The sequence below is a fragment of the Falco punctatus genome, assembly GCF_963210335.1.
Source record: "Falco punctatus genome assembly, chromosome: 17".
In the NCBI taxonomy this organism is placed as follows: Eukaryota; Metazoa; Chordata; class Aves; order Falconiformes; family Falconidae; genus Falco; species Falco punctatus.
In genome coordinates this window covers 5,986,507-6,010,275 of record NC_137597.1, presented here as the reverse complement: position 1 = coordinate 6,010,275, position 23,769 = coordinate 5,986,507, and the positions used below count along the sequence as shown (strand labels likewise).

Here is a 23,769-nt window from a genome sequence, read left to right as displayed (position 1 = left end):
TTACTACAGACGGTCAGGTCTGATGTAAATAAAAATAGACTAGAGCTGTACAAACAAAAACCTGAGTATCCTCAGGCTGCAAGTCAAAAGCAAACAAGCAGCAATTCTAAATCAGAAGAAAAAGAAATATTCACCACGGGAGGATAGCACGCCCCGTCTGCAGCTCTTGGGCATTTTTGAAAGGATACGCTATCGGGACGACAGGGAATGCAGATGATGTTATAAGCGTCTCCACTGAAGTTTCCCTCCCCTCCCAGCCTGGCTGTTTGGGGAATTTTAGAGGCAGAACTACTCCCACAGTCTGAATAATACTCCTCTGAAATGAAAAGGGAAATAGTGTTCTTTAAGATTTGTTTCAATATAACTATGGAAAAAAAATCCTGCCAGAGGAAAAGTCCCCCAAAACATCTATTTATAGTTATTTGCAGCACCACAAGATTCCGTCAGTTATTACTTTAGATCAGGATCTCGAAAGCCGCAGCCCAGTACCTCACCTCGCACATGAGCCCTGTGACAGCTTTGCAGGATGGCTGGTGACAGACAAGAGCCCCAACAAAGTTTGGTTTGCTTCAAACAAACCCACGCTATTTTTTTTAACCCCGTTCCATCCCGCATTTGCTCCAGCGTGCCAGGCACAGCACCACTGCCAGCCCCAGGGAAAACACTGGCCCTTACCGGGCTTCCAGGGAGTTAATCGGGGGCGGCAGGCAGAAAGCAAAGGTACACACCAGCCAAACGTATTTCCATCACCCTCCTTCAAACAGCGCTCCAGACAGCCAGTTCACCGGCATATTCCTGTGTCACGTTGTGCCGGCCGCGTGCTGACGGCTGGGTTACGTTTAATTAACAGCAGTCAGTGCTAAAACCTTAATGCGACGCAGCAGGGCCATATGGCACGACTGTCTCTCCCAATCGCCCTTCATTTCCAAACGGCACCGGCAGGCACGTGTAAGCGCCCTGCTCACGCCGCGCCATGCAAATCACGGCTAGAAACATTTAATTGATTCATAATCTAAGGAAAGCCAAGCGTAAGAAGCACAACAGGCTGAGTGAGGGACTAATTGCCCCGGTGAGGCTGGTGTTATAGCATGTGCCTGGCATGACACCCCCCCCCCCCCAACCAACCAAACAAACCAGCAAACGAGCAACGAAGCCTCCTCCTGAGCTGCCAGCTGGGCACCCAGCCCAGCACCCGGGGCGGGATGCAGCTCCTTCCCTTGCCCCAGTAACCACCAGTACCAGCTACCTGCCCTCCACACCGACACCAAGGGCACCCTCAGCTGGCTACGGGTGATCTTTTAAGCCTGGGCTAAACGGCATTGGCTTTAGCAGCTTCTGCCAAAAATCAGGAGGCTCAGCTGACCCCAACCAGCAAATCTTGGAGCTGCCCAAGCCCCAGCGCTGCAGCTGCATCCCAAACGGCAGCTCCCACCCAGCCCGCAGCGGGACGTGCCGAGGCCGAGCTGGGAAGGCGCAGTTCCACTGCCAGCAGCCAGCACAGCACACGCCACCGCGCTACCCATGACACACGTTTGCTCAGACCTCCCTGCCCCCCCACCCGCACCACCACGGGTGTCACTGACCCCCACTGACGGGGGTCATGTCATGTCTTCCCAAGGCCCACACAAACGCCTGGTGGCCCGAGCACAGCGCCCAGGGCTATGGGACACGGAGCGTGTGCTGCTGCACGGCCCTGGCTCCGTCACCTCTTCTGCCCCCCCGGGTCCCCTCCCACGCGATAGGAACAATAATTAATTAATCTCTCCCGCAGAACGAAGGGATGAACGCAGCATGCCAGACTTGGGGGATACGTGTCCTGGGGAATCGCGCTGGTGTGAGTGCTCTTACCCAGGGAGTAAGCAAGGCAAACCAAGCCCAGTAAGGCGTGCGATCAGTTTACTATTTCTAGAGGAATTTACACCTCACCGTAAAGCTTTAGAGACACAAACCCAGCTCACCGGGACCTGCTGCCGAGCGCTGATGCCAGCCCTTTCCCAGCCCTGCGCACCCGCCGATAACCTCCGCTTTCCCGGAAAAGCCTCACTTCCCAACCCCACCGGGCAGCCCCCCGCGCCCTGCCCCCCGCCCTACCCCGTGCCCACGGCCCCTTTGCGGGGAGACCCCGGCCAGGTCCCCTCGCCCGCCCAGCCCCTGTAGAGCGCGGTACCGCGGGGGTGCAGCGATCCGCAGCCCGGTGCGGAGCCCCCCGCAGCCGCAGCGGGGGAGAAGGGGGGGGGAGAGGGTGTCTGTGCGGGAGCAGGGGTGCGGAGAGAGCGGGGTGCGGAGAGAGCGGGGCTGCGGGCAGAGAGGGGTGCGGGCAGAGCGGGGTGCGGGCAGAGCGGGGGTGCCGCTGCGGCCATAGCGGGGTGCGGGCAGCGCCGGGCAGGGCTGCAGCGTGGGATGAAGCGCCCGGGCAGAGATGAGGTCAGGGGTGCGGGGCGCAGGCAGGGCGCAGGCAGGGCGCAGGCAGCACTCACGGTCGCAGCGCAGGGCTCGCTCCCGCACCGCCTCCCCGCACAGGTCGCACCAGCCGCGGCGCGGGGGGCGCAGGGCGAAGCGGTGCCCGCGCCCCGCCGGCTCCCGCGGCGCCGCGAAGATGCTCCGCACGTCGGGCAGCAGCCGCGGGCCCCCCCCCCGCCTCCGCAGGCGCCGCCGCGCAGCCCGCGCCCCGCCGGGGCTCCCGGGGGCCATCGGCTCGGCGGCGGCGGGCGGCGGGCGGGGGCACGGCCCCACGGGCGGCCACGCCATGGGCTGGGAGCGCCGGGCGGGATGGGGCAGCGCAGGCGCCTTGCACCGGCCCGGGGGGAGGAGACACGGCGGGGGGGGGGGGACACCGGGACCTGCTGTGCACCGTCTGTGGAGACTGCCCCCCCCAGAGGACGGACCCTCGGGCCCACTCCCCGCGGGACCCATTGCCCCTAGCGCGCGCACACACACACACGCACACACATGGTGCGGTTCTTCCTCGTGGAAACTCCTCTCCCCGCGGGATTCCCCGCCCCCCCGCAGCACCCTCCCCCGTGGGAATCCCCCCACCCCACCCCCCGAAACGCCCTCCCCCCCCCCGCCGGGGGTGCCCCGGGGGAGCGCGTACATTCCCCGCGGTGGGATGTGCAGGGGCTTTCTCCAGCATCTGCTGCAGGAGCCACATCCCAGCCCGGGCTTTGTCCCCACGGGAGCGGGCAGGTCACGCGTGGGGCACTAGATTACACACGGCTGGTGCAGACCCTCTCCTGGCACAAGGTGGCCCAGGCTGCCAGCCTGGAAGGAATGGCCTTTCCCCACCGCGGTGACAGCAGGGCTCGGGAGCCACGCTCCGGGCTGGGAGCCGAAGCCATTACCTCTCCCCGAGGAGGCTCCTGTGGTTGTGGGAAATGCGAAAAGGAAAATATTACAGCCAAATTCTGAAGCGGCTCCAGCGCTGCAGCTCCAAGGACAGCCGTGCCTGGCTAGCTCACTTGCAAACCTCTCCCCTGGGCGAAGGGGGCTTTGGGGGGGCACGAACAGGGGTGGCTGGCCCGCGTGTGGTGTGGTGGTCACTGCTGCTCTGCCAGCGTGACTGCTAAGCGGCCCCCTCGTCCTCTGAACACGAGGGATGCGAAGGTCCCCTGCCACCCTAACACCTTCCCCCGCGGCTGGAAGAGGCTGGAGCTGCTGCCCCTTTCCCCCTGGTGCCGATGGAGCCCAGCACACAGAGAGGATGACACGGTCACCCCGAGTTGTGCAGAGCGTGACTGGCCTCGTGGGTTGGCCATCTGACCCAGAGCATCCCTTCCCTGCTGGACTCGGTTGTGCCGGTTTGAAATACGTAACTCAGACGGGAATTGCCCCTGGATTTCCTTGGTTTGCCTGACAGCAACTGGGCAAAGAGGCAGCTGCAGTGGGGGCAGTGCTGGGCTGTGTGAATCCTGGTTTCTGGGCTCACAGGAATCTGAATTTGATGTCTCTCATGAATTCCTGAGGACAGGATAAGCCAAGGATACCTAAATCCTTTTCAAGGATTCTAATTTGAAGGATGGATTAAAAACACTGGCTCTGAGTTACAAAAGACTAGTGCCATAAGCAGTCACTAACAAGAGCTTCAAACCAAAGGAAGAATAATGCAGCTTGGAAAATTCTAGTTTTGTACTGCGCTAAGTAGCAAGATTAATTTTTGGAAGGTCTTTTTCTTCCCTATTCAGAATCCTGATTCACTTTCATGTGTCCTCTGCTTCTGCCTGAGAACAGCAGCAGATTTATTCCTGGGTAAATTGTTTCCCCAAACCTCAGTATTTTAGTCTGTGATCTCCCCAGATTCTTAATTGTGTAAGGAATCACCTGCAAGAAAGCAAATGCTATTTCTGAAGCCAAAAACCTACCTGGCACCTGGCTGAGGACCTGCTCAAACCATTCTGGACATTTGGTTTTCCAGTGCCGTCCCAGGGCACGGTTTCAGACCCAGGAGGGAGGCAGGAGGGAATCCCCGGTTGCTTGCAGGGGCCTTCGGTTCCTCTCGCCCCCGAGGAAGTCCCCGGCGCCTGGGAGCCAGGCGGCCGCAGCGAGGGACACGCACAGCCTGACTGCAGGTTGCAGGCATCTTCCCGGGAGATGGTCCAGCAGATGCTGGCATCCCCAGAGAAAGCCCTCCCCAGTGCCGGAGGACCCTCTGCCCACGGGTCACACGCCTTGGCCCCTTCCTGCTGGCAGCGGTGCCAGAGCCAGCCGGGGAAGCTGCAGAGCTCAGCTCCTGGTGCAAATAAATGTAGTATTTTCTGTCAGCACAGGAAGCTTTGGCTTCTACCTGCACAAGAGATGGGCAGAGTCATTATCCTCCTCAGCTGTCTCTGCAGGCAATCAGCTCTGACAGCACAGGATGATCTTTTAGTCCAAGGGTTAAAATATTTGAGGAGAAAAACCTAATTAACATTGGCAGGAAAATTCCCGTTTCATTTGGATTCTGGGAGTCCCCTTTGCAGCTGCTGTGTTATGGCAGTTTAAGCATGACAAGGGCTATTAGCAAAACCTCTTTTTTCTTTTTGCCAAGAAATAAATCCTTTTTTGTTAAAGCCAAACATGTTCCAGGTCAAACGCTCAGCCGGTACGAATCAGTGCAGCTCCACTGAACCTGAGGAAGTGCGGCAGGACACCCTGCCTGGGCTCCCTGCCCTGTCCCTACAGGGGATGTCAGTGAATTTGAGCTGGATTAAAAATAATGTTCATTATAAAACTAAGAGAATCCTAGAAAATAATTTGTGGGAGAAAAGCTTTTAAGTGATGGCTTAGTTCCACCTCTTCTACAGTAAGTAGTTGGGTCTGACAGTCAGGATGTTGGTTTTTGGTTTTTACAATTAACATGAATGGGAACATCTGGTGCCAGATTCCACTCGGGAAGGTTTCCTGGGCGAGGGGAGCTCCTGGGTGTGCTTGGCCTGTTCTTACAAGAAAGCGAAGTTTGGCACAGCCCTGGAGCCGCCGCTCCTTGCTCGTTTTGCTCCCTCGCTGAGACTCGAGGCAGTGCTGCAGCACGATGTTCAGCTCCAGGAATGCACCATTTCCCAGGAACGCACCATTTTGCCTTATGTCCCCCTGTGTCCCCCAGCAGAGACTAGAGATCTTTGCTGCCACGTCGATCCCAGGAGCATCCACGGCAGGCAGCCCCTTGCCCAGCCCTTGCTGCAGCTCTGCCTCTGGGTGCCATCAGACTGGGAGTCCCAGCACCTAGGGGCTGGGGGCAACCAGAATAGCCGTGGCAGGAGGCTTTTAGTGCAGCTAATAACATGTGTCACCTCCAGAAAAGAGGCTGGAGAAGGAACTGGAGGAAAGGTGAAGGGCAGAGCTGGGTGATTCATTTTCTGCAGAGGGACAGGTCCAGGCAGGCACTCTGAGCATCCCTACTGCCGTTGAGTCAGACACGTTCGCTTGCCCAGGGATGGCTCAGCATCTCCTTCCAGATGCAGCGTCAGTCCCTGGGAGGTGCAGCAAGTCTCTCACCCTTGGCCTTTGCTGGTGCCGGTGTTCCCGAAGCCCTGGCTCCCAGTCCCTGCTCCAACCTCCTTTAATCCCAGCAGCCCGTTTGCACACTGGCAGTAACCAGGCAAGCACAGAGGGAAGGGCCGTATGCAAGGGACAAGAATGAATCCAAACATTTCCCAACCCAACTGCCCATGCCTCCCACGCCACAGACCACGGGGCCGGGAGGGACCTGCGCATCCCCCGTGAGTGTCAGTAGCACAGTCCCCTTCCCTAGGGGAGTGTTTGGGGGGCAGGGGCTCACCAGGGAGCCCAGGGCAGGGATTTATGTGTCTTTGCACTGGTAGGGGTGGGAAGAGCCAAGGCAATTCTGCCCATCGGTCTGCCAGGAGCCTCCCAGGTGTAACTAACCGTGCCTGAGCCTGGCTGGCTGGGAGTTATCGCCCTGCCTGGCTTCGGCTGCAGCCTGGGATGTGGGGTCAGCGTTGGGATGACAACCCATAAATCACGCTGGGGACAGGCAGGAAAAGGTGGACAGAGGAGCAGCATGCCTGACTCTTCCCACAAAGAGCTCCATGATACTATCTAATGCTCACGGATCCCAAGACCCCCGGCTCCCCATATCGCTGCTCCACACGCTGCTGCTGGCAAGCAGCTGACTCAGCCGATAACTGGAGGATTACGGCTCCTCATAAAACCCAAGGTCAAAAACCAGTAGGAAAATCAGAGCATAATAACTACACCTAACAAAAGGGCTGGTGCAGCCCTGACGTGGAGCATCGGGGTCCTTCTGCAGCTCTCTGTGCACTTTCCGGGGGGGCAATGAGGTGGAAGTAACGTGTTTTCCCTCCAATCCCATTTCTCTGGAGCGTAACAGGAGTGACGTGTTGGGCACGGTCTTCCCAGGGCAGCCCCACTAACTCACAGCCAGCCCCACAGAGCACCCGCTTGGGTCCCTCCTGTCCCTGTCCCAGCTTTGCCACCCCAGCTGCCGTCACCTCCACAGATGCATGCATCTTTTCACCCTGCAGAGAGGTGGATGCTTAGGATTTCTTTTCCTCTTTCACTTAAAAGAAAAAGAAATATCCCTGCCTTCTCTTGCAGAGATGTGTCTGGAGAACGTTCATGGGTGCCCTTTCATCTGCAATTTTGCCTTGGCATTCAGCAGCATCCCCGGGTTCGGTGGCTGGAGCCACAGTTTCAGTTCAGGCTTGTTTGGAGAAGGCACACACCCCCACGTGCATAAACACAGAACTTAGTAGTTGCATTTATAGAAACGTACCAAAAAAAGAGAAGCTTCCCTTGGCTTCCCATTCCAATACCCCTGAGCAGCCCAGACACGGTGCTGGGCTGGAGGTGAAGCCCTGAAGCAGGAGGGGAGGCTGCAGTGCCCGTGGGCAGAGGTCTGTGGCTTTTGTCTTCCCTGGGCTCTCACCTCTGGGCAGAGCACTGGAGCCATTCTGTGCTGGATCCGGTCTCTCATCCATCGGGCACAGCATCCCTCCTGCCCTGGACCCCTGCCCCGCTCCACAAAGCCTCAGGGAGCAGGCGTACGTTAAAAGTGGGAGTAATCCCTAAAGGAGTAAGAGGGCCTAATTTATCGGACTAGCCTCTTCATCATCCGACGTGGTGATACAGAGAAGCTAGAAAAACAAGTCCTTCAAGTACATTTTAAAAGAAAAAAAAAAAAACAAACCAAAACCCACCCAATTTTCTGGTCACACTTTTGAAGGCTCAAGGCTTGCAAGCCACTCAAAGCTAATGCTGGTGTAATGCTGGTGAACTGTGCAAAAGTGCTGGAGCGAGAGGTAGGACACAGAGAGCTCCTCCAGCACGAATATCAAACGCCTCCGTCGCTCTGGCCCCGAAGTGCCGTACGTGTTCCCTGCTGGGGGAAGCAGTTTGCTTCAGCAGCTGCAAATTCACCATCTCTCAAATGCCAGGAGTGGGGGCAGCCCCACTCAACCTGCAGACACAAAACCAAAGGCTTTAGGTTAGGGAGGGCTCGCCTGGGCTCACGCAGTCCCAAACTACAGTTTGGGTTGGACACTAATCGTTGGGCTGGCTCCTGTGCCTCTTGGGCTAAGCTCTTCATACCGAGAGCACACCAGACCTTTCTGATCCCCTTATTCACAGTGGACGTGCTGCAACAACACAGGTGGTCCTACAAAAACAGGGCTGGGCTGAGTCACCCATTTCTTTTTTTCTTTCAAAATCTGATCTGAAACTCTTTGACATTTTGATAGGCGTATTCACGTTGTTGATTTGCATCAAGATCCCCCCCCAAAAAACCAAACAAGGCTGCATAGGAAGAAACGCAGAGGGGGTTGTCAGCAGTAGGATGCTGGGTTTTGCACTGAGTTTCATCCAGAAAGTTTCTACTTCTCCATGGCAGTCAGCAGCTGCCAGTGCTGAGCAGCACAGGAAGAAGGCTGGAAAGATGGTGTAGAAATGACGTAACATTTGCAGAAGTTCATGTTTAAGCTTCCAAGATAAATAAATTCTCTTTGCTGCCAGATCATGATGTAAACTCAGTGCCATTAAAACCCCCATGTGAACCAGCCCCAGGAGTAGCCGCGGTTGTGCTCGGCACCAGGCACGGCTGCCCATGCTGAAGCTCATCCATGGGCTCCCATGGAGCCCACCCAGACCCACCAACCGCTTCCCAGGTCTGCACAGCCACGTCTGGTGTTAGGGCCAGGAACTGCCGCTCGGAGCAGCGTCTCTGGGTGCCTTCACTCACCTCTCGATGATGCTGTTGTTGAACTGGAGATCACAAGTTACTGACCTCATCTGCTCCAGGAGCTCCTGCATCCTGCCGGGGACACAAGCAGCCCCTTACCCCCGTGCTGCTCAGCATCCCACCCCCCCGCAGGACCCCCTCTGGCAGGGACCCCCCCCCCCCCCCGGGTCACTGAGCCAGCATCACACTCGGCAGGGCCACAGTGATGGGCTGAATGCAGTGTCCCCACAGCCACAGAGCCCTCGCCCAACGCTCGCCCTGTTGCTCGTGCCCAGGATGAGCAGTAGCAGATCCCGCTTCTCCCTGGGGAACTGAGCTGTCGGCAAAAGCCTCTTCCAAAGGACCCACCGAAAGGCCATCTCCTGGCGTGCCTGGCTCAGACGGACGGGCAAAGGTGCAGGAGGAACCGGGGCCAAGCTCCGTTTCTCTGTCTGGAGAAACCTGTCCAGAGCCTGCAGAGGGAGAGACGTGGCAGCCCCTGGCAGGCAGCGGGCTGTCTGCGGTGCTGTGCCCCCCGGTGCTGCAGTGCCTGCCCCCCCCAGGACAAAACTTGGGGAAATGATGCCTACATAGCCACAGCCAGCACATCTACTTCGGGACAAACGAAATAAAATAACCAGAGGACCAGAGCATCTACCAGGTGGCTTGTCAGGTAACCCATCCTGAGAGTGGAGGTGAAGCATCATTTTTCTACTGCTGCTGTTCCTGTTTACTGGGTACCGATGCCCCCGGGGCCCCCACCCCAGACCAGGGATGTCACTGCCGGGGCTTTATCCATTCCTTGCCCACGCAGTGGGGGGAAGCAAGCTCTCCAGTGTGGATCACCCACAGAGAGCTGCAGCAAGCTGTTCACAGATCCTCTGGTGTTTCCCTGCTCCAGACGCACAGGGTGGGCGCTGGGAAGGGGAGCAGCAGCGTTAGGGGGAAGCAGGGAGAGGGTGGGCAGCAGCATCCCGGCAGGACCCCGCGCGGGCACCTACGCTCTGCAGGCAGTCCTGGCACTCCATCGTCTCCACACTGCAGGTGCTGATGCGGTTGCTGAGCCTCTTCAGATGCTTCTTTATCTCACAAACCTTCCTAGAAAGAAAAACGACAACAAAATTCAAAATTCCCGGTCAATGTTCGGCAGCAGTGTGGATATATTTTTTTTTTTTTTAATTGTGTGTGGTTTAATTCTGTACTGCTTTCAGCAAACCTTTCTGGATCCAAGTTAAAATCCTGAAGGAAAGCAAATGAGTCACGACAGCGTTGTAGTTATGGCTGCAGCTCTGCTAATAGCCACTGTAGGCCAGGTTATCCAAATAACACTAATAGCAAATTAATTGGAGAAAATGTTGCTTATATGAGACAGCTCAAGCTCATCACTTCTGCCCTAAGTGCTGCACCGGCCGGTCCTCTGTGTCTCGTGGGGGACTGAGCATGTACTCGGAAAGGGTCCTCGGGTTTGCATTTCTTTTTGCATGCTCTCCCTTCGCATTTGAAGTGTATTGAAGGGCAGAAAAGTTGCCCCTCGAGCACGTCCCCGGGGCCAGCCTCAGTGCAGGCAGCACCACTGATGCTGGAGGGGACGGTGTGACCAGTGATCCCTCCGCTCTGCCCCAGTCTCTGGATTTTCGGGGGGGCCAACTGCTCTGCTCCTGCCAGGGTGTTGGGGCCCTGGGGTGGAGGTGCCATGCTGCCAGCGAGCTGTATAAAAATAGGTTTGGTTTGGCTTTAGGAAAACAAAAAAAAAAAAAAAAAGGGAAAGAATATTTAAGGTGACTGCTCCACCTCCGGTCCCCAGAAAAACAGCCCCCACACCACAAACCCTGGCTGCTAGCAGGAAGAACAGGACAATTAAAACTGAAGTAACAGTGAATTAAAAATATCCAGCTGTGACTCATGATGCCTTCTCCTTAAGGACAGAAAAACAGTGACAAAAATACTCCAGAAAAGCACACAGAAGCTTTTCCTCCCTGCGAGCAGAGGTAAAAGCCTGGCTTTAGTGCAGATTCCTGGGCTGCTGCATCCCGTGGGGCTTCGTACGCAGGAGGAATCTCACCCCGAGACAAGATTCCCGCTGAAGCCAAGGGGAGATTTTGTGGCCCCATGATGGGACATGGCCATGGGTGACAGCTTCTGTCCCCAAAGCAAAACCTGCCTGCAGGCAAGGGTCTGCAGCACGGACCGCCCCCCCCCCCCCCCTCCCCCCCAGCTGCACAAGCTGAGGCTGGAAAAGGGGAGAAGCAGGGAGAGGGCAGGCACTGCCTGCTGCTCCTGGGGCACTCCAGAGCACCTGGGACAAACTTCTAGCCTAAAAATCCTCCCCCTAGTAAATCCTATGCAGGGCTACTCCGCACCAGAACTAGGGGCCAGGTCAAAAGCTGGATTTAATTCTAAAGCATCACAGCAAATCATTCTTCTTCCACCCACCCTGGCAGCCCAGGGGATGAATGCTCCTCTCTAAAAGCAACCTTGCAATAAAAGTAAATTCTGCAGCATCCTCCTCCCCCAGCTGCCCCCCCCCCCACCCCTGCTCTTTGCTGCTGTGATAGTCAGCGGCTTGCACTCAATCATGGCAAGGTAATCTGCTCTATGCCTTATTCCCCAAACACCATTTAAAAGAAAATCATGCCTAATGAGTAGATCTCTTCATCTCAATAGCAATTTTGTCCTGATAAAATAACCTCTCCTAGTCAGAGAGTGAGGAAACCAGCTGCCTGAACTCAAGCTGCAAGTTTAGGGGGATTTTTTAAAAAAAACAACCACAAACTTAAAACAAGAGGGCAGAAATACACGGCAGGGGAAAGAACCAGCGTACGCAGCAGGACTTCTAGCACTCACAGAGCTGCTTCTTTAAGGTCTTATTACCTGTTTACGAGTCCCTCAGCAGCAGTTAACAATAACATCATCTCCATCCATGTCTCAATACTCAATCAATAGCTGAGAGCACTGGGAAGCCCTGGACTACTGGAAAGCCTCCTCCCTGAAAGCCAGAGCCCCCAAACCCCAGGCGAGAGCTGGGCAGGGGCTGGTACCTCATCCTGCTGCCATGGAGGGCCAGGGCCTCCTGGTACCGCTGGACACACTTGTCCTGGAAAATCAACAGAACCTTCCTGGCCAGATGCCCTAAATTCACCCTAAAATGAGACAAAAAGAGAGAACACCATTATTTCCTTAAATGCATGAAAATGGACATCACAGTTCTCATGGCAGGAGACCGAAAGCTGGCTCTTGAATGGAGGAGGGGGCACGGGGTGCTCAGCAGTGAATTTTCCATCAGTGTTACGGAGGAAACAAAACCTAATTGTGATGAAGAGGAGAGGGAGGTTTCGGGGGCCAGGGGGCCGCAGGCAGGGATGCTCAGCTGGGCTGTCATCCCCACCCCTGGGGCACTTCTGAGAAGTCTTTGCCCTGGAGTTTAAGGCAAATGTCCAAGGTTAGACTGAAGATTGATTAAGATATAGAAGCTGCCTGTTAAATTTCACCGTCCATACCATATATTGAAGTGTGCGTTTTATTTCTTGCCCGTGTTAAATCCCCCTGGTTTCAGGAAAACCCCGAAAGAGGATTTTTAGAGGCACAAAAGCCATCAGAGACTTTACTCTCACTGAAAGTCAAGCAGATATGAAGGCATAGACACTTTCTAGATCAGCCTCTCAGCAAATAAATGGCCATAAAATGCATAAGCACTGTGTGAGCAATAGCCTGAAATGTGCTTATCCCCGCAGACCCACGCAGGGATCTGGCTCAGCAGCAACTCCCTGTCCCCAAGTCTGCAGAGGTTTCCCCACATCTTCATCTGAAATAGCTGGTAGCTCGAGAACTTCGCTGCGAAAGGTCCTGCATCGATGAACCATCCAAGAAGCCGCTTATATATAGGTGCCCCCTCTCAGCGTTAGTGACCCAGGAACATTTGACATCCCCTTGGGATTCAGCCCCAAACACCTGTCTGGCTGCAGCACGGGGCAAGTCCTTGGAAGGGGAGACGGTTGGGACTTACTTATCCAGCTTGTGTATTTGTTCCTCGTTGTAGCCCAGCCCTGGGGAGGAAAAAAGCTGGTCACCACGTTTTCCTATTCATAACTGAATAGATGGGCAATTCCACAACACACAGAGATCACTCAAAGGGCTTTTCAGGGCTGCAGCCCCTGGGACTACTGTCATGGCACAGAAATAATCGCTAAAGCCAGCAAACTGAAATAATCCATTTTTCTACCAGGCCAGCGCAGGGAGATTCCTGCTGCAGCCCCGTGCCCCATGCCCCCGGGGGACACCATCCCTGTCACTTACGCAGACACATCCTGGCCTTCTTGAACTGCTTGTAGATCAGCTGCATCTTCTCCAGGCAGCACTCGATCTGCCGGATGCTGCATTCGGGACAGGGGAGGAGGAAGGGCATGAGGTCGGGGTGAAATCAGCACTTTGGGGCGATGCTGTAACTAGGGGACACAGCTGCCACCCACGCCCGTACATAGGGGCACCACGCAATACCACACGTGTGTGCACAGGGCTGTGGAAAGGTGTTTGAGTGGCTGTTTGGGCACATGCAGCGACGTCTGCTCAATCCGGCCGGAGAACAGCAGAGCGTTGGCAGGGATTTTGGTAAAACCGGTGCTACGAACCTTTTGTCTTCGTGCACTTGCTGCCTGTGCTTCACCAGTTCAGACAAAATGCCATCCAGCACCCCTTGAAAGTCAAAGATGCTGTGGGAGCACTGAGAGAGCTCCTCGGCGACCTGCGGGTGAGGAGGAAGGTCGGGCTGGCTGCTCCGAACGCTGCCTGTGCCTGCGGGTGCTCCTGGCCCCGCGCCCACCGGGCTCACCCGCTGCAGCCTTGTCTTCACCACGGCCACGTCCTTCGGAGCCAGCACCCCACTGCTGGCAGGAGCAGCTTCGTACCTGAAAAAAGTCCGAAAATGAATATTCCTTAAGCAGAGCATAAGCCGGAGGCAGCCGTCACCTGGGCAAAGAAATTCCATCCCATGGTGGAGGCAGCACCAGGGTCCCCGGGGGAGCTGGGCAGCGTTTGCTCGGGCAGTAACTCTGCGTTCAGGGTACTGGAACTGAGCCACCAGATGCAAAGTGCTGACACGGGGGAAAAAAACCCTCACCCCGTTGTGTCCAATTTGTTCCAAAATTGTTAGCTTTGTACCCACTGGCTTTACGCCAGATCAGATGTTGCCTGCCTCCCTGCAGCTGGCATGGGATGTAGCGCCAAGTGGTGCACGCTGGCTAAGTCAGCAGAAATACGCCTGATCCGGACCGTGTTCGAAGGGATGGATAAGCCAGCAGCATCCAGCTGCAGCATTAGTGCTCTTGGCACTACAGCCCTGCGCTAATCCGGCTGGAGTCAATGGGAACCATGTGTCCCTATCTTTTCAGATGAAATGGAAATTAAGAGACTTGCTAAATTGAAAAGAATAAAAGAACAGCAACCCAGCAGGAAAGAATTTTCCACCACAATAGCAACAAAACAGAAAAGCAAAATAACTGTGAGCTACTTTAGATAAAATGGGTTCAGCTTTCCCTGGGGCAGCGCGGGTGGGAGTGGGCGCATCGGTTATGGGGAGGAGAGCCCGGGGTCTCCCTGTAATTCAGCCCCTGATGAACGCTGCGTTAGTGGAGCCTCTGGCATGGGAACCCAGCCCCTCGGACGGTGCGGCCAGGCGGGATGCCAGCTCGGTGGGAACGCGGCGCGATGGGCTGCCACCCTCCCGGCACTGCCCGATGCTCCCCGCGCTTGGCTCTCCGGGGCTGCTTGCAGGGATCAGGGCCGGTGACGGTGGCCAGAGCCCAGTGGGGACTGGGCAGCTGATGCCACCCTGCCTGTTATTTGCACTCTGCTGGCAGCGGTGGCTCTTTCCCCCTTTCCCACATGCTGGCAGCAGCAAGCCCTGTCTCCTCACACTTTGCAGCTCATGGGCTGTAACAGTCTGAAAACTGGAGCAAGAGCCAGGGAACAGGGACTTAATTCTGGGCTGCAGTGAAACCAGGGACCGATCGTTACAAACTGAAGCAGAGGGAGAAGCAGCAGAGCGGCTCATTTCCCACAGCCTCCACAAACAGTGAAAAAAGCCTCTTACCTTCCAGCTACCAACTCATTCCCGGAATTTTACTTATTTCTGATTATTCAGGCACCTTTAAGAGTCCCACATCTTATCTGCAGCAGCCTCAGTGCAGCGCCGCTGCCTGCCCCAGCCCAGAGCCTGCACCCCAAAGGCTCCAAAGCCACACTTACAGCCCATGGATCTTCACCTCAGTCAGCTGCAGGCAGGCGAGCACAGAGAGAGCCCCTCTCCTCTGCTCCAAAATCCTCGAGCAATCTGTTTTCAGGTTCCCACTGCCAAGAAAGAAAACAGTCCATCCGCCGTGGTCCCCGGCAGCCTGGCCTGCATCCCGGGGCCAGCCGCCGTGGTAGGGGGTTAGGATGGAGCCAGTGGCTCCTCTCTGGCTGCTTGTGAGAAAATGGGGGGGTGGATGCACGTAAAACTGGGTGCAGCTCACAGGCAGGAGGGCTCTCACCCACTCAGCACCATCCTGCCAGTGCACAAAAAGCTCCTGCCCCAAAGGAAATGGGCAGGACAGTGAAAATGCACAATGAAAATAGTAATAGTAATAATAACAATAACGCTGTTTTCCTCAGCATCTCCTAAACTGGGAAAAGTGACCCAAAAGTAACAAATGGGGACAGGAGCATCCTCATGGCACTAAACAGTATCTTCCTACAGGTCCAACTCCCTCACAGCCTGGCATCTCTGTCCCTTGCACAGGGGACACGCTGGCCACTGGGCTCCCTCCCAGTACCCCATGACCACGTCCCACCGGACCCAGCGGTCCTGCACCCTCTGGAAGAGGCTGGAAAACCCTGAGCGGTTTAAACTCCTAAAGCAGAACCCTCTGGGCGCTGGGAAGGGACGGGTGCCCCCCGCGCCGCCCCCACTCACATCACCCAGTGGAGACCTCTGGCCAGCAGCTCCCGGCAGCGCTGCAGGGCCCGGGCGATGCGCAGCGTCTGGTGCGCGGCACCCACCGCGCTCTGCAAAGCAAAGGGCACTGCTGGTGGCTGTGCCCCGTGGCTGGGGCTGCCCTGGCACCGCCGACACCGTGCCTACCTTGGCTGCACCGCAGTCGGCCACCACGTCTACCTTGGGGACGAACTTTGGGAACTCGAGTGCCGCTGGAAAGACAGGCGGAGGTCAGGGTGCTTTGGGAGTGAGCTGGGAGACCCCGGGCCGTGGCTGCAGCCCCACAGGGACATCCCACACCCGCCGAAGCAAACCCTGCAGCTGCTCAGGACTTCAGGCACAGGAGCAGCTGCGATGCTGGAGGCTTAGCGCAGCCCTCCAAGATATTTTGGAAACACGGACAAAGGCACGAACCACCCAGTGTGGCCGGCAGACATGGAGGAACTGCACACAGCAGAGGAAAACTGACCCTGAAACCTCCAAATCCTACCCCAGCATCATAACCTTCCACCCCCTGCTGTGCACTGGCGTCTATTAGGATAATAATTAAAGCAAATCTCTCTTACGGCACCCACGCCACATGCTGTGATGCATCTCCAAGCCAACAGTACTCACGGTCTCTGTATCTGACTCCCGGAACATCTTCTGGCTGCTCAGCGGTGCTCAGCAAGGTCAGAGGGTTGTGCTCTGTGGTTTTGCAGAAATTATGAGCTTGTAGATTAGGATCTAACTCATACAGATGACCTTCAAAAAAGTATTCTTGATGGTGAGGGACTATGTTTGTTTGTTTGAAGACAGCATCTAAAAACTTGGTAGTACTGAAATGAAAAAGAAACAAGAGGACGGGGAATAAGCGATGAGGTGAGTGCTGAGAGTACCATCACTTTAACAGCCTGCCACCTTCTTCTCAGAGCTAAACACCCCACAGGGTCAGCAGAGCCCCGGACAGCATCCCTGGGGCTCTCCATGTGCTGTGCCAGGAGCCAACAGCTCCCCGTTAGCACACGCCCCGGCAAAGGCTGGTTTTAACCTGGCTTAACTGTGGTGCAAAGGGAACGGGCGCTCCCCCCACGTTCACCTACTGAAACAAGGGGGCAAGGGTCCTGCACTCGATTCTCAAATCTGCTTTTAATGTGACTTTGGCATCCTTACGTGTTGTAGGAGTGGATGTAGATGCGATGCGAGGAAGCTTGCTGCAGGGAGAAAACGTCAACCACGATCCTGTGCAAAATGTCATTGGTTTCTGCAAAAAACTGGTCGAATCCCCAGCATTTCTCCTGATCCGCCTCCAGGATGTTGGCCAAAATGGGTATCAGCTGGTCCTTCAGCCCCCTGCAGCAGCAGAAATGTTTGCACAGGGCGGCATAACCCTGAGCCACAAACTCAGGGTGCTGAGCACCCGCACCGATGGAGCCGCTGCCCTCTCTGGTACCCCCATTTCCCGGCTGTAAAGCAAAGACCTGGTGTGGCAACTGTGACACCCGCAGCTGGAAAGCTCGTCTGCCTCATTAAACCTTCCCGTTTGGTCCGAGGCGGGATGCCCTCTCCAGCCACTGTGCCAGGACACGAGAGCCAGAGCCCAGCCCGGCAGGGGACACTCACGCGGAGAGCTGGCAGGTAACAGGCAGCTCGTAGCTCCACTCGATGCTCCCGTTCTCCTGCCTCTGGACCCCCGCGATGGCTCCAGGAGGCTTCTCGGTGGTGATTTTGTACCTGTTGAAAGGATGCTGCTTGCAGCTGAACCGGGCCGAGCGACACCTGGGCACTACGCCCCTCGGGTTCAGCGAAGAGGGAAAGGGCAGAGCACGGATGGGCTGGGAAAGGCACGATTCACAGAAAGGGAAAAAACACACAGAGGAAAAATACTGCAAGAAACAGTCAGAAACTTCCCAGCAAACACTAGCCCTGCCTCCTCTTTCAGCTGTTTAGCCACAAAGCCATGAGAATGCATTTTGAGGGCAAATGTGGTAAATGGGACAAAGACCCGTTACCACACTGCACACGCGCCCTCCCCACGGGCTGCATTTCGGGGCTTTTCAGGCTACACGGGATTAAACGAGCAGCAAACTACAGCGCACAGTGTCACGGGGCTGCTGGCACGCACCAAGCCCCAGCCAGGTTCTCCTGCAGCCCCCAGGGCCACCAGCCACGGTCCCACCTCCCCACGCAGCAGCACCAGCCCTCCCCAGCGGACATGGTACCTACATGATCTCCTTGTTCCTGCGAGGTCCCCCGAAGGGGACAAAGGGGAGGCTGCCAGTGGCAGCGTGGTAGAAGGTGACGCCAATGCTCCAGAGGTCAACGGTGACACCGTACGCCTTCTGCTGCGGCTTGCGCAGGACCGCTCGCTCGTACATGTCCGGGTGCTGCAGGGATGAAGCAGAGAGCGCTGCAGCCGGCATCAAGCCTTGGGCATTGGGACTGAACACTGGCTGCTGGCTTTGGCCTCTTCTACTGCGGGATCCTCCAAATAAAACGTCACTGGTAACTCTACAATGAAAATGCTGAGCGCTCCCTCTTCGGAAAACGTGGCCCCTTTGAGACTGGGCTCTCCGAGTCCTCCCTACAGGTTGCCCCACTGCTGGATGGAGGGATGGGGACCAGCTTCGCCCAGGACTCCCAGTGGTCACCAGACTGGCGACCCGCTGTTACTCACGAGATACTCCTCTGTCCCGTAGACAGACAGAAACTTTTCATCATCATCCAGCTCTCGGGCAGCCCCAAAATCCGTCAGCTTATAGACGCTCTGCCCATCTTCCCCCATCAGCCGCATGATGTTGCCGGGTTTGATGTCTCTGTGCACCACGCCGTTCTCCCGGAGATGGTTCATTCCTGCCACTGGGTACAAGGTGGGAAGGCAGCGCTCGTGCGCGGGGCTGGAGCACAAAAGCCTCCAGAGGGTTTTGCTTAAATGCAGGAACATAAGAAGGGCCGGAGAGGGGATGAGCCCCGGGGCTGGCTGTGCTTAAATGGGACCAGCATGACCGGGGGATGGAGAGGGTGAGCGAGCACAGGGCTGGGCGCTGCCCTCGTGCTCCTCCATCACGGGGCACAGCCTGTTCCCCCAGCCGCTTCCCGGGGCAGGTCTGCCAGGAGAAACCCTCAGGCTTCCCCCGAACACCAAGCTTGCAACCCCCCCCTTCAGAGGGGCGATCTGTGCCCGTCAGCCCCCACGTCCACAGCCCGGGGCCAGTGCCCACAGGGTCCCACCAGCGCCATGAGGTCCCCAGCCCGCAGCGCCTTGCCCAGGGCTGTACCAGGGGGGGTGGGGGCAGCTCCCCATCACGGGCTGGGGGCACAGGGACCCCCGCACTCACCTACGCACTGCAGCACGATGAGGAACTCAGACTCAGCCAAGCCGAAGGCATTTGCTGGGTCCTCCAGCACGTTCAGCAAGCTGCCGCTCGAGCAGTACTCCATCACCAGCACCTTCTGCTTGGTGCTGCCCTGCAGCGGGGAGCAGGCGTCAGGGCTCGGCCGACCCTATGTCCCAGCTGGTGGCCTGTCCCCACCCCCCCGGGCAGAACAAGGTCCCCTCCCTCGGCTGGCGGGTCCCTGGGTTTCTCCTGCTCAGACAAACCAGTGTTGGAGAATGTCCCCACTGTGCCACGCGACTGGCTGGGGGACAACAGCCGGTCACATCTGAGCTGCAGCGCAGTGACCCAGTGCTACCAGTGTTCCCAGTGCTTGAAAGGCTGGTGGTGTGGAGCCAGAGGGAGGTGGGAGGAGGAGGCAGCCTGGGACCGCTGCTCCTCACACCAGCTCCGCATCGCCAGCCCAGCTGCGGTCCCCTTACCGTCTCCTCCACGGCAAATAATTTGACAATGTTTTTATGGTTCAGCTTCCTCAGCATCTCGAACTCTCTCATCTGGACCTCCTGGGGCCGGAGGTAGCTGGCATTATTAAAAACCTTCACAGCAACCAGCTCTCCTGATTTCTGGGAAAAAGAAGAAAAAAGAAAAAGGAAATGGGAGGTGACACCATCCATGCCCTAAGCAGCTCCTCACCGCTCCCACATCCCGCTCGGGATGAAACCACGCTGACACTACAACGTCTTTTCTGACCAGGCGTCCCACAGCCTTCGCTGCCTCCGCTGCCAAAGCAAACCGCTGATATTCACCTCCCTTTGCTTCCTGCCCCTGAAGCCCACGTGCTACGTGTCAGTGTGTTTATTCAGCTTCGTAACAAGTTGGTGGCTCGAGCTGCAGCCGGCAGCTCCCTGCCTGCTCCCTGCCCGCTCCCTGCCCGTTCCCCCGGGGATGGGGCTGTTTCCAACCCCCCTGCGAAGCCTCCCCTCCTGCCCCACGCCGTGCACAGACAGCTTGCTCAATGAACTTCAAAGGCCGGCAAGGCGGAGAGGCTCTATTCCAACACTGGCAAGTGTTTGCATGAAATATGCAAATCACCGAGGACGGGGTTTTCAAAACCTCTGGGCATTCCCCTGCAAACAGCTCCTTCCCCCTGCCATGCAGCTGGTGCACAGGACCTGGCTGCCAGCACCCCAAAAGCTGCCCCGGCCCCACAGACCTGAGCCGGTGCCTGCAGCCGGGAAGGAGCCAAAGAAAAAATGAAAATAAAACCCAAAGCAGCCCCCAGCGCTGCCAGCGGCCGGGGAGCTGCTGGGAGGGTGAGCAGAGGGCAGCGCAGGTGTCCCCGCGCCGTGGGGCAGGAGGGATGGGGGCACGGGGGCACCGTGGCGTTGGGGTGGTTGTCCCCCCCGCTGCCCCCGCTCACCTTGTTGCGGGCTTTGTAGACGCAGGCCGTGGCTCCCTGGCCCAGGAGGTCCTCGGTGCTCCAGAGGTAGTTGGGTGTGCTCTGCATCTCCAGCAGCACTGCTGCGGGGGCAGCACAGGGGTCACCCCGGGGGCCGCTGGCCTCTGCCAGCCCTGACACCAGACCCCAGCGTGGGTCCGTCCTTGCCGGGCAATGGTCGAAGGAAAAAAGCCGGCTGGGGGATCAATTTGGTAGGCAGCTGCCAGCCTCCTACCTCGCCAGCGCCGAGCGGGCAGCACCAGGCGAAGGGCTGCGCATGGGCTGGAGCTGTTGGCGCTGCCACAAACCACCCTGTGGCTGGGACCTGCCGGGGCTGGCAGCAAAACACTGACAGATGCAAAAAAATACGAGCAAACAAATGCCGAGCTGCAAGGTGGTGTGAGGCACCTCCCCGCCCCGAGAACAGAAACCTATGGGATTGCAAAACCCGCTCTGCAAGCATCAGCTGCGGCTGGAGGAGGAAATGCTTCAGCTTCCTGCTCGAGAAAAAAAATTCCCAGTTGCAGTCATCCCCAGACAGGCTGGGCTCCGCTGGCTCTGTGGCCGGGGCTGGGATGGACTTTGGTAACAGCAGCTGGTGCTGAGCACTGACCACCACGCAGCCCCGCCTGGGGCAGGGAGATGGGAAGCAGGATGGGATCGGGATCTGCAGGCAGGTTCTGCGTTCAGCCTTTGTTAGCTGTGCCGGGCACCTGTGGTGCCCAGGGCTGGTGCTCAGGACACAGCATCGCACGTCGGGATGCGTTTGCCATGAGCTGCTGCCACCGTCCTGCTTTACAGAGCCGCTGGCTGCTCCAGGCGGGTGCTCGCCAGCTGTGCCAGCTGCCATGCACGGTGCAGAGGCTTCCCGCTCCAGCTGCAGGGATGGCTCCTGCAGGAGCGCAGCTCCCCATCCCCGGGGCAGCCCGTGAGCAGGTCAAACTGCTCATAGTAAAGTGCAGGCAAGAAGGGAGGAAGCAGGTGCAACAGAGCCAACAACCCTGAGCCTCCCCCAGCCGCAAACCCATCCCCCACGCACGCGAAACAACTGATGCAGCCGGACCCAACTCTGGCAAACACTTCCAGAGGGTCTCAGAGATGCGCAGAGGGGAGATTTCAGGGTATTCCTCGGCTCCGACAGCGGCTCCTCCCAAGCCGCACCTCCAGCATCACTCTCACTGGGAATCATGCAGCGATTCACATCGATCCGGTAGATCCAGAACTTAACTCAGCCAGAAAAGGCGAAGGTGGCTGTGCTGGGGCTGAGCTCGCTGTGCCCCACTGAACATGGCCACTGTCCATCCCACGTCATCAGCGGGCAGCACCCCATGGTCCTCACGGCAGGGCCATGGCACAGCCCCCACTGGGGACCCAACCCAGAGCTGCAGCAGCACCTCCATGGGATGTCCCCACAGGGGGACCAGGACCACCAAACCCTCGGCACCTGGCTTGGCCAGGGTGGGAAGCAGCAGGCAGAGCAGGCAGGGGTTTGCGACATGGGCTGGAAGCTGGGATGCAGGGGGAGATGCAGGGCAGGATGCAGGATGCCAGGCGGGATGTGGGATGCGGGATGCAGGGCGGGATGTGGGATGCAGGATGCAGGGCGGGATGTGGGATGCGGGATGCAGGGCAGGGTGGGATGCAGGATGCAGAGAGGGATGTGGGATGCAGAGCAGGGTGCAGGGTGGGATGTGGAATGCAGGATGCAGAGCCGGGTAGGATGTGGGATGTGGGGTGCTCGGGGCACACCCCCACTGTGTGCACAGAGCAGAGCGGGGCTGCTCACACCTCCTAGCTCAGGGACACGCATACCTCACCCACGGCAGCGCCAGCAGCCAGGGTCTCACTAGCAGGAATTATTTCTGGCTGGCATGGACGTGCGCCTGAAGGCCCTGTCCTCACAAAATGAAGCCTGCAAAGGTGTGCGAGTACATCAGCTTGTGGTGCCTCCAAAAACCGATACACCACTTCACCAGCCTGCACACAAACTCTGCACCTAACTAGTTTGCTAATTACTCCTGAGCTTTATTTCCCAGCCACATGCCAATCTGCCTGAGAAACCCACGGGAGAGCTACTGAGCCGACACACCGAGGCACGGGCTGGCCCTTGCCCCCGGCTTATCGAAAGGGTGTCCCGGGCTGGCGCCAGGCAGCGGAGTCCAGGGCAGCGTGCAGTCGAGTGACGTGAGCGCAACCAAGTGAAACTTTAAATCGCTTTGATCAAAGTCATTTTGCTGCAGCTTGGCGAACAGGAAGAGAAAGGGAGGGGGTGACTTCTTCAGGTCATTTCCAGCCATACTTTCTGTGCATGCTGTAACCGTGTCCTTCAGCCTGTGCTTGTGTGTCCCCCCCCCCGCAAGGGGACCATCACTCTGCCCACCCAGCATCGGCTGTGGGCACAGGCAGCAGATGCGGCGTGGGTACGTGCTGGCTGGGCTGCTGTGTGGTGTCCTTCACGCCCCCAGAAGATCATGGGTTTGAGCTGGAGATGCTCGAGAAGCCTTTCCCCACGCAGAAAAAAAGCACAGCTCATTTCTCGTCTCCGGCCGCTACCGAAACTGTAGATCAGAGCAGTTAAGGCAAGGAAGAGGGGCAAGTAAAACCTCCGGAGGGAAATTCCAGCGGAGTTTCTCCCAGAGCTGCCCAAAGGCCAAGAGCTGCTGTAGGTGCGATGGTGCCTCGTGCCCCACGTGGCCTCACAAATTCAGCTCCTGCACAGGACCTCAGCAGCGAGAAAGGGGCACGTCCTGCTGTTTGGTGCTTTACTGCAAAAAGAAACTGAAACAAAGATTTTTTTAAAGGCAGAAAGCCAGGCTCAGGCGTTTTCTGAGGCTTCTGACCCGTACATGTTGTTTCAGCTTTCGCTGAAGGGTGAGCAGACTTGGGCCAGTGAGGGGTGAAGACAGACAGGAAGGAAATCATTAAAATATCTTATAACACCTCAAAAAAAAAATTATTTCCAGGTTGTGCTGCAAGTCTTTTTACATAGTTATCCACAGGCATGCCCGAAAGGGAAACCAACACACTGATCCTGAAACCAACATCCCTGATGCTGGGATGGTGCCAGCCCGCGGCGCCCAGGGGCTCCAAGACATCCCAGTTACCCCAGCAGCTCTCCTGGCCAGTTGCACAGTCAGGTCCAGCCTCAGCGGGAGATCCCAGTCCAATCCCAAGAACTCACCCGCTGGGTTGTGCCTGGCTCCTTTCAGACCCCCTTATACTTTCTTTTGCTGCCCCTTTCGATTTCACAGCTTATTTCCTTCCCCTGGTTGCCCCACCAGAAGATTTTACCCTCCTCATCTCCAGGCTGGTGCCCAAATCCCATCTGACCTGCTCAGCCTCTTTGCATCCATGGTCAGGAACTGGGAAATCCGGCTTA

At 57.2% G+C, this 23,769-nt stretch overlaps 2 protein-coding genes across 4 annotated transcripts in view; both read right to left on the bottom strand.

Annotated features, from left to right (window-relative positions):
* RASSF5 (Ras association domain family member 5) overlaps positions 1 to 2,763 on the bottom strand; it is a 33,101-nt gene extending 30,338 nt beyond the window's left edge. Inside the window, exon 1 of one of the 2 annotated variants that reach the window (XM_080367608.1) lies at positions 2,478 to 2,763. In XM_080367608.1, the coding sequence (XP_080223734.1) occupies positions 2,478 to 2,748 (271 nt within the window). In that variant the 5' untranslated portion in view covers positions 2,749 to 2,763. Of the gene's footprint in view, positions 1 to 728; positions 763 to 2,477 lie in introns of those variants that run through there. The other variant, XM_080367610.1, reaches the window with a different exon arrangement.
* Positions 2,764 to 7,600: 4,837 nt separating this feature from the next.
* Positions 7,601 to 21,853, bottom strand: IKBKE (inhibitor of nuclear factor kappa B kinase subunit epsilon). Of its 2 annotated transcripts, XM_080367578.1 has the most exons (21): positions 20,626 to 21,853; positions 20,373 to 20,473; positions 19,435 to 19,575; positions 18,956 to 19,085; positions 18,295 to 18,476; positions 17,844 to 18,004; positions 17,241 to 17,351; positions 16,791 to 16,970; positions 16,254 to 16,456; positions 15,786 to 15,850; positions 15,618 to 15,709; positions 14,912 to 15,013; positions 13,497 to 13,572; positions 13,297 to 13,409; positions 12,965 to 13,041; positions 12,675 to 12,714; positions 11,710 to 11,811; positions 9,673 to 9,769; positions 9,041 to 9,144; positions 8,693 to 8,764; positions 7,601 to 7,915 (listed from the first exon to the last, which is right to left on the bottom strand). In XM_080367578.1, exons 2-21 carry the CDS (start codon positions 20,457 to 20,459, stop codon positions 7,882 to 7,884), a joined length of 2,169 nt encoding a protein of 722 aa, XP_080223704.1. In that variant the 5' UTR covers positions 20,460 to 20,473; positions 20,626 to 21,853; the 3' UTR covers positions 7,601 to 7,881. The 2 variants fall into 2 exon arrangements, with proteins under 2 accessions (XP_080223704.1, XP_080223705.1); XM_080367579.1 differs by lacking the exons at positions 20,373 to 20,473; positions 20,626 to 21,853 and adding an exon at positions 19,759 to 20,351.
* Between the last annotated feature and the right edge of the window lie 1,916 nt (positions 21,854 to 23,769).

Coding starts and splice junctions, on each gene's coding strand:
- IKBKE (XM_080367578.1), bottom strand. CDS start 20,459: ATGCAGAGCACACCCAACTACCTCTGGAGCACCGAGGACCTCCTGGGC. Junction 19,576..20,372: donor TCTACAAAGCCCGCAACAAG/GTGAGCGGGGGC, acceptor TCTTTTTCCCAG/AAATCAGGAGAGCTGGTTGC. Junction 18,477..18,955: donor CATCGTGCTGCAGTGCGTAG/GTGAGTGCGGGG, acceptor CCTTGTACCCAG/TGGCAGGAATGAACCATCTC.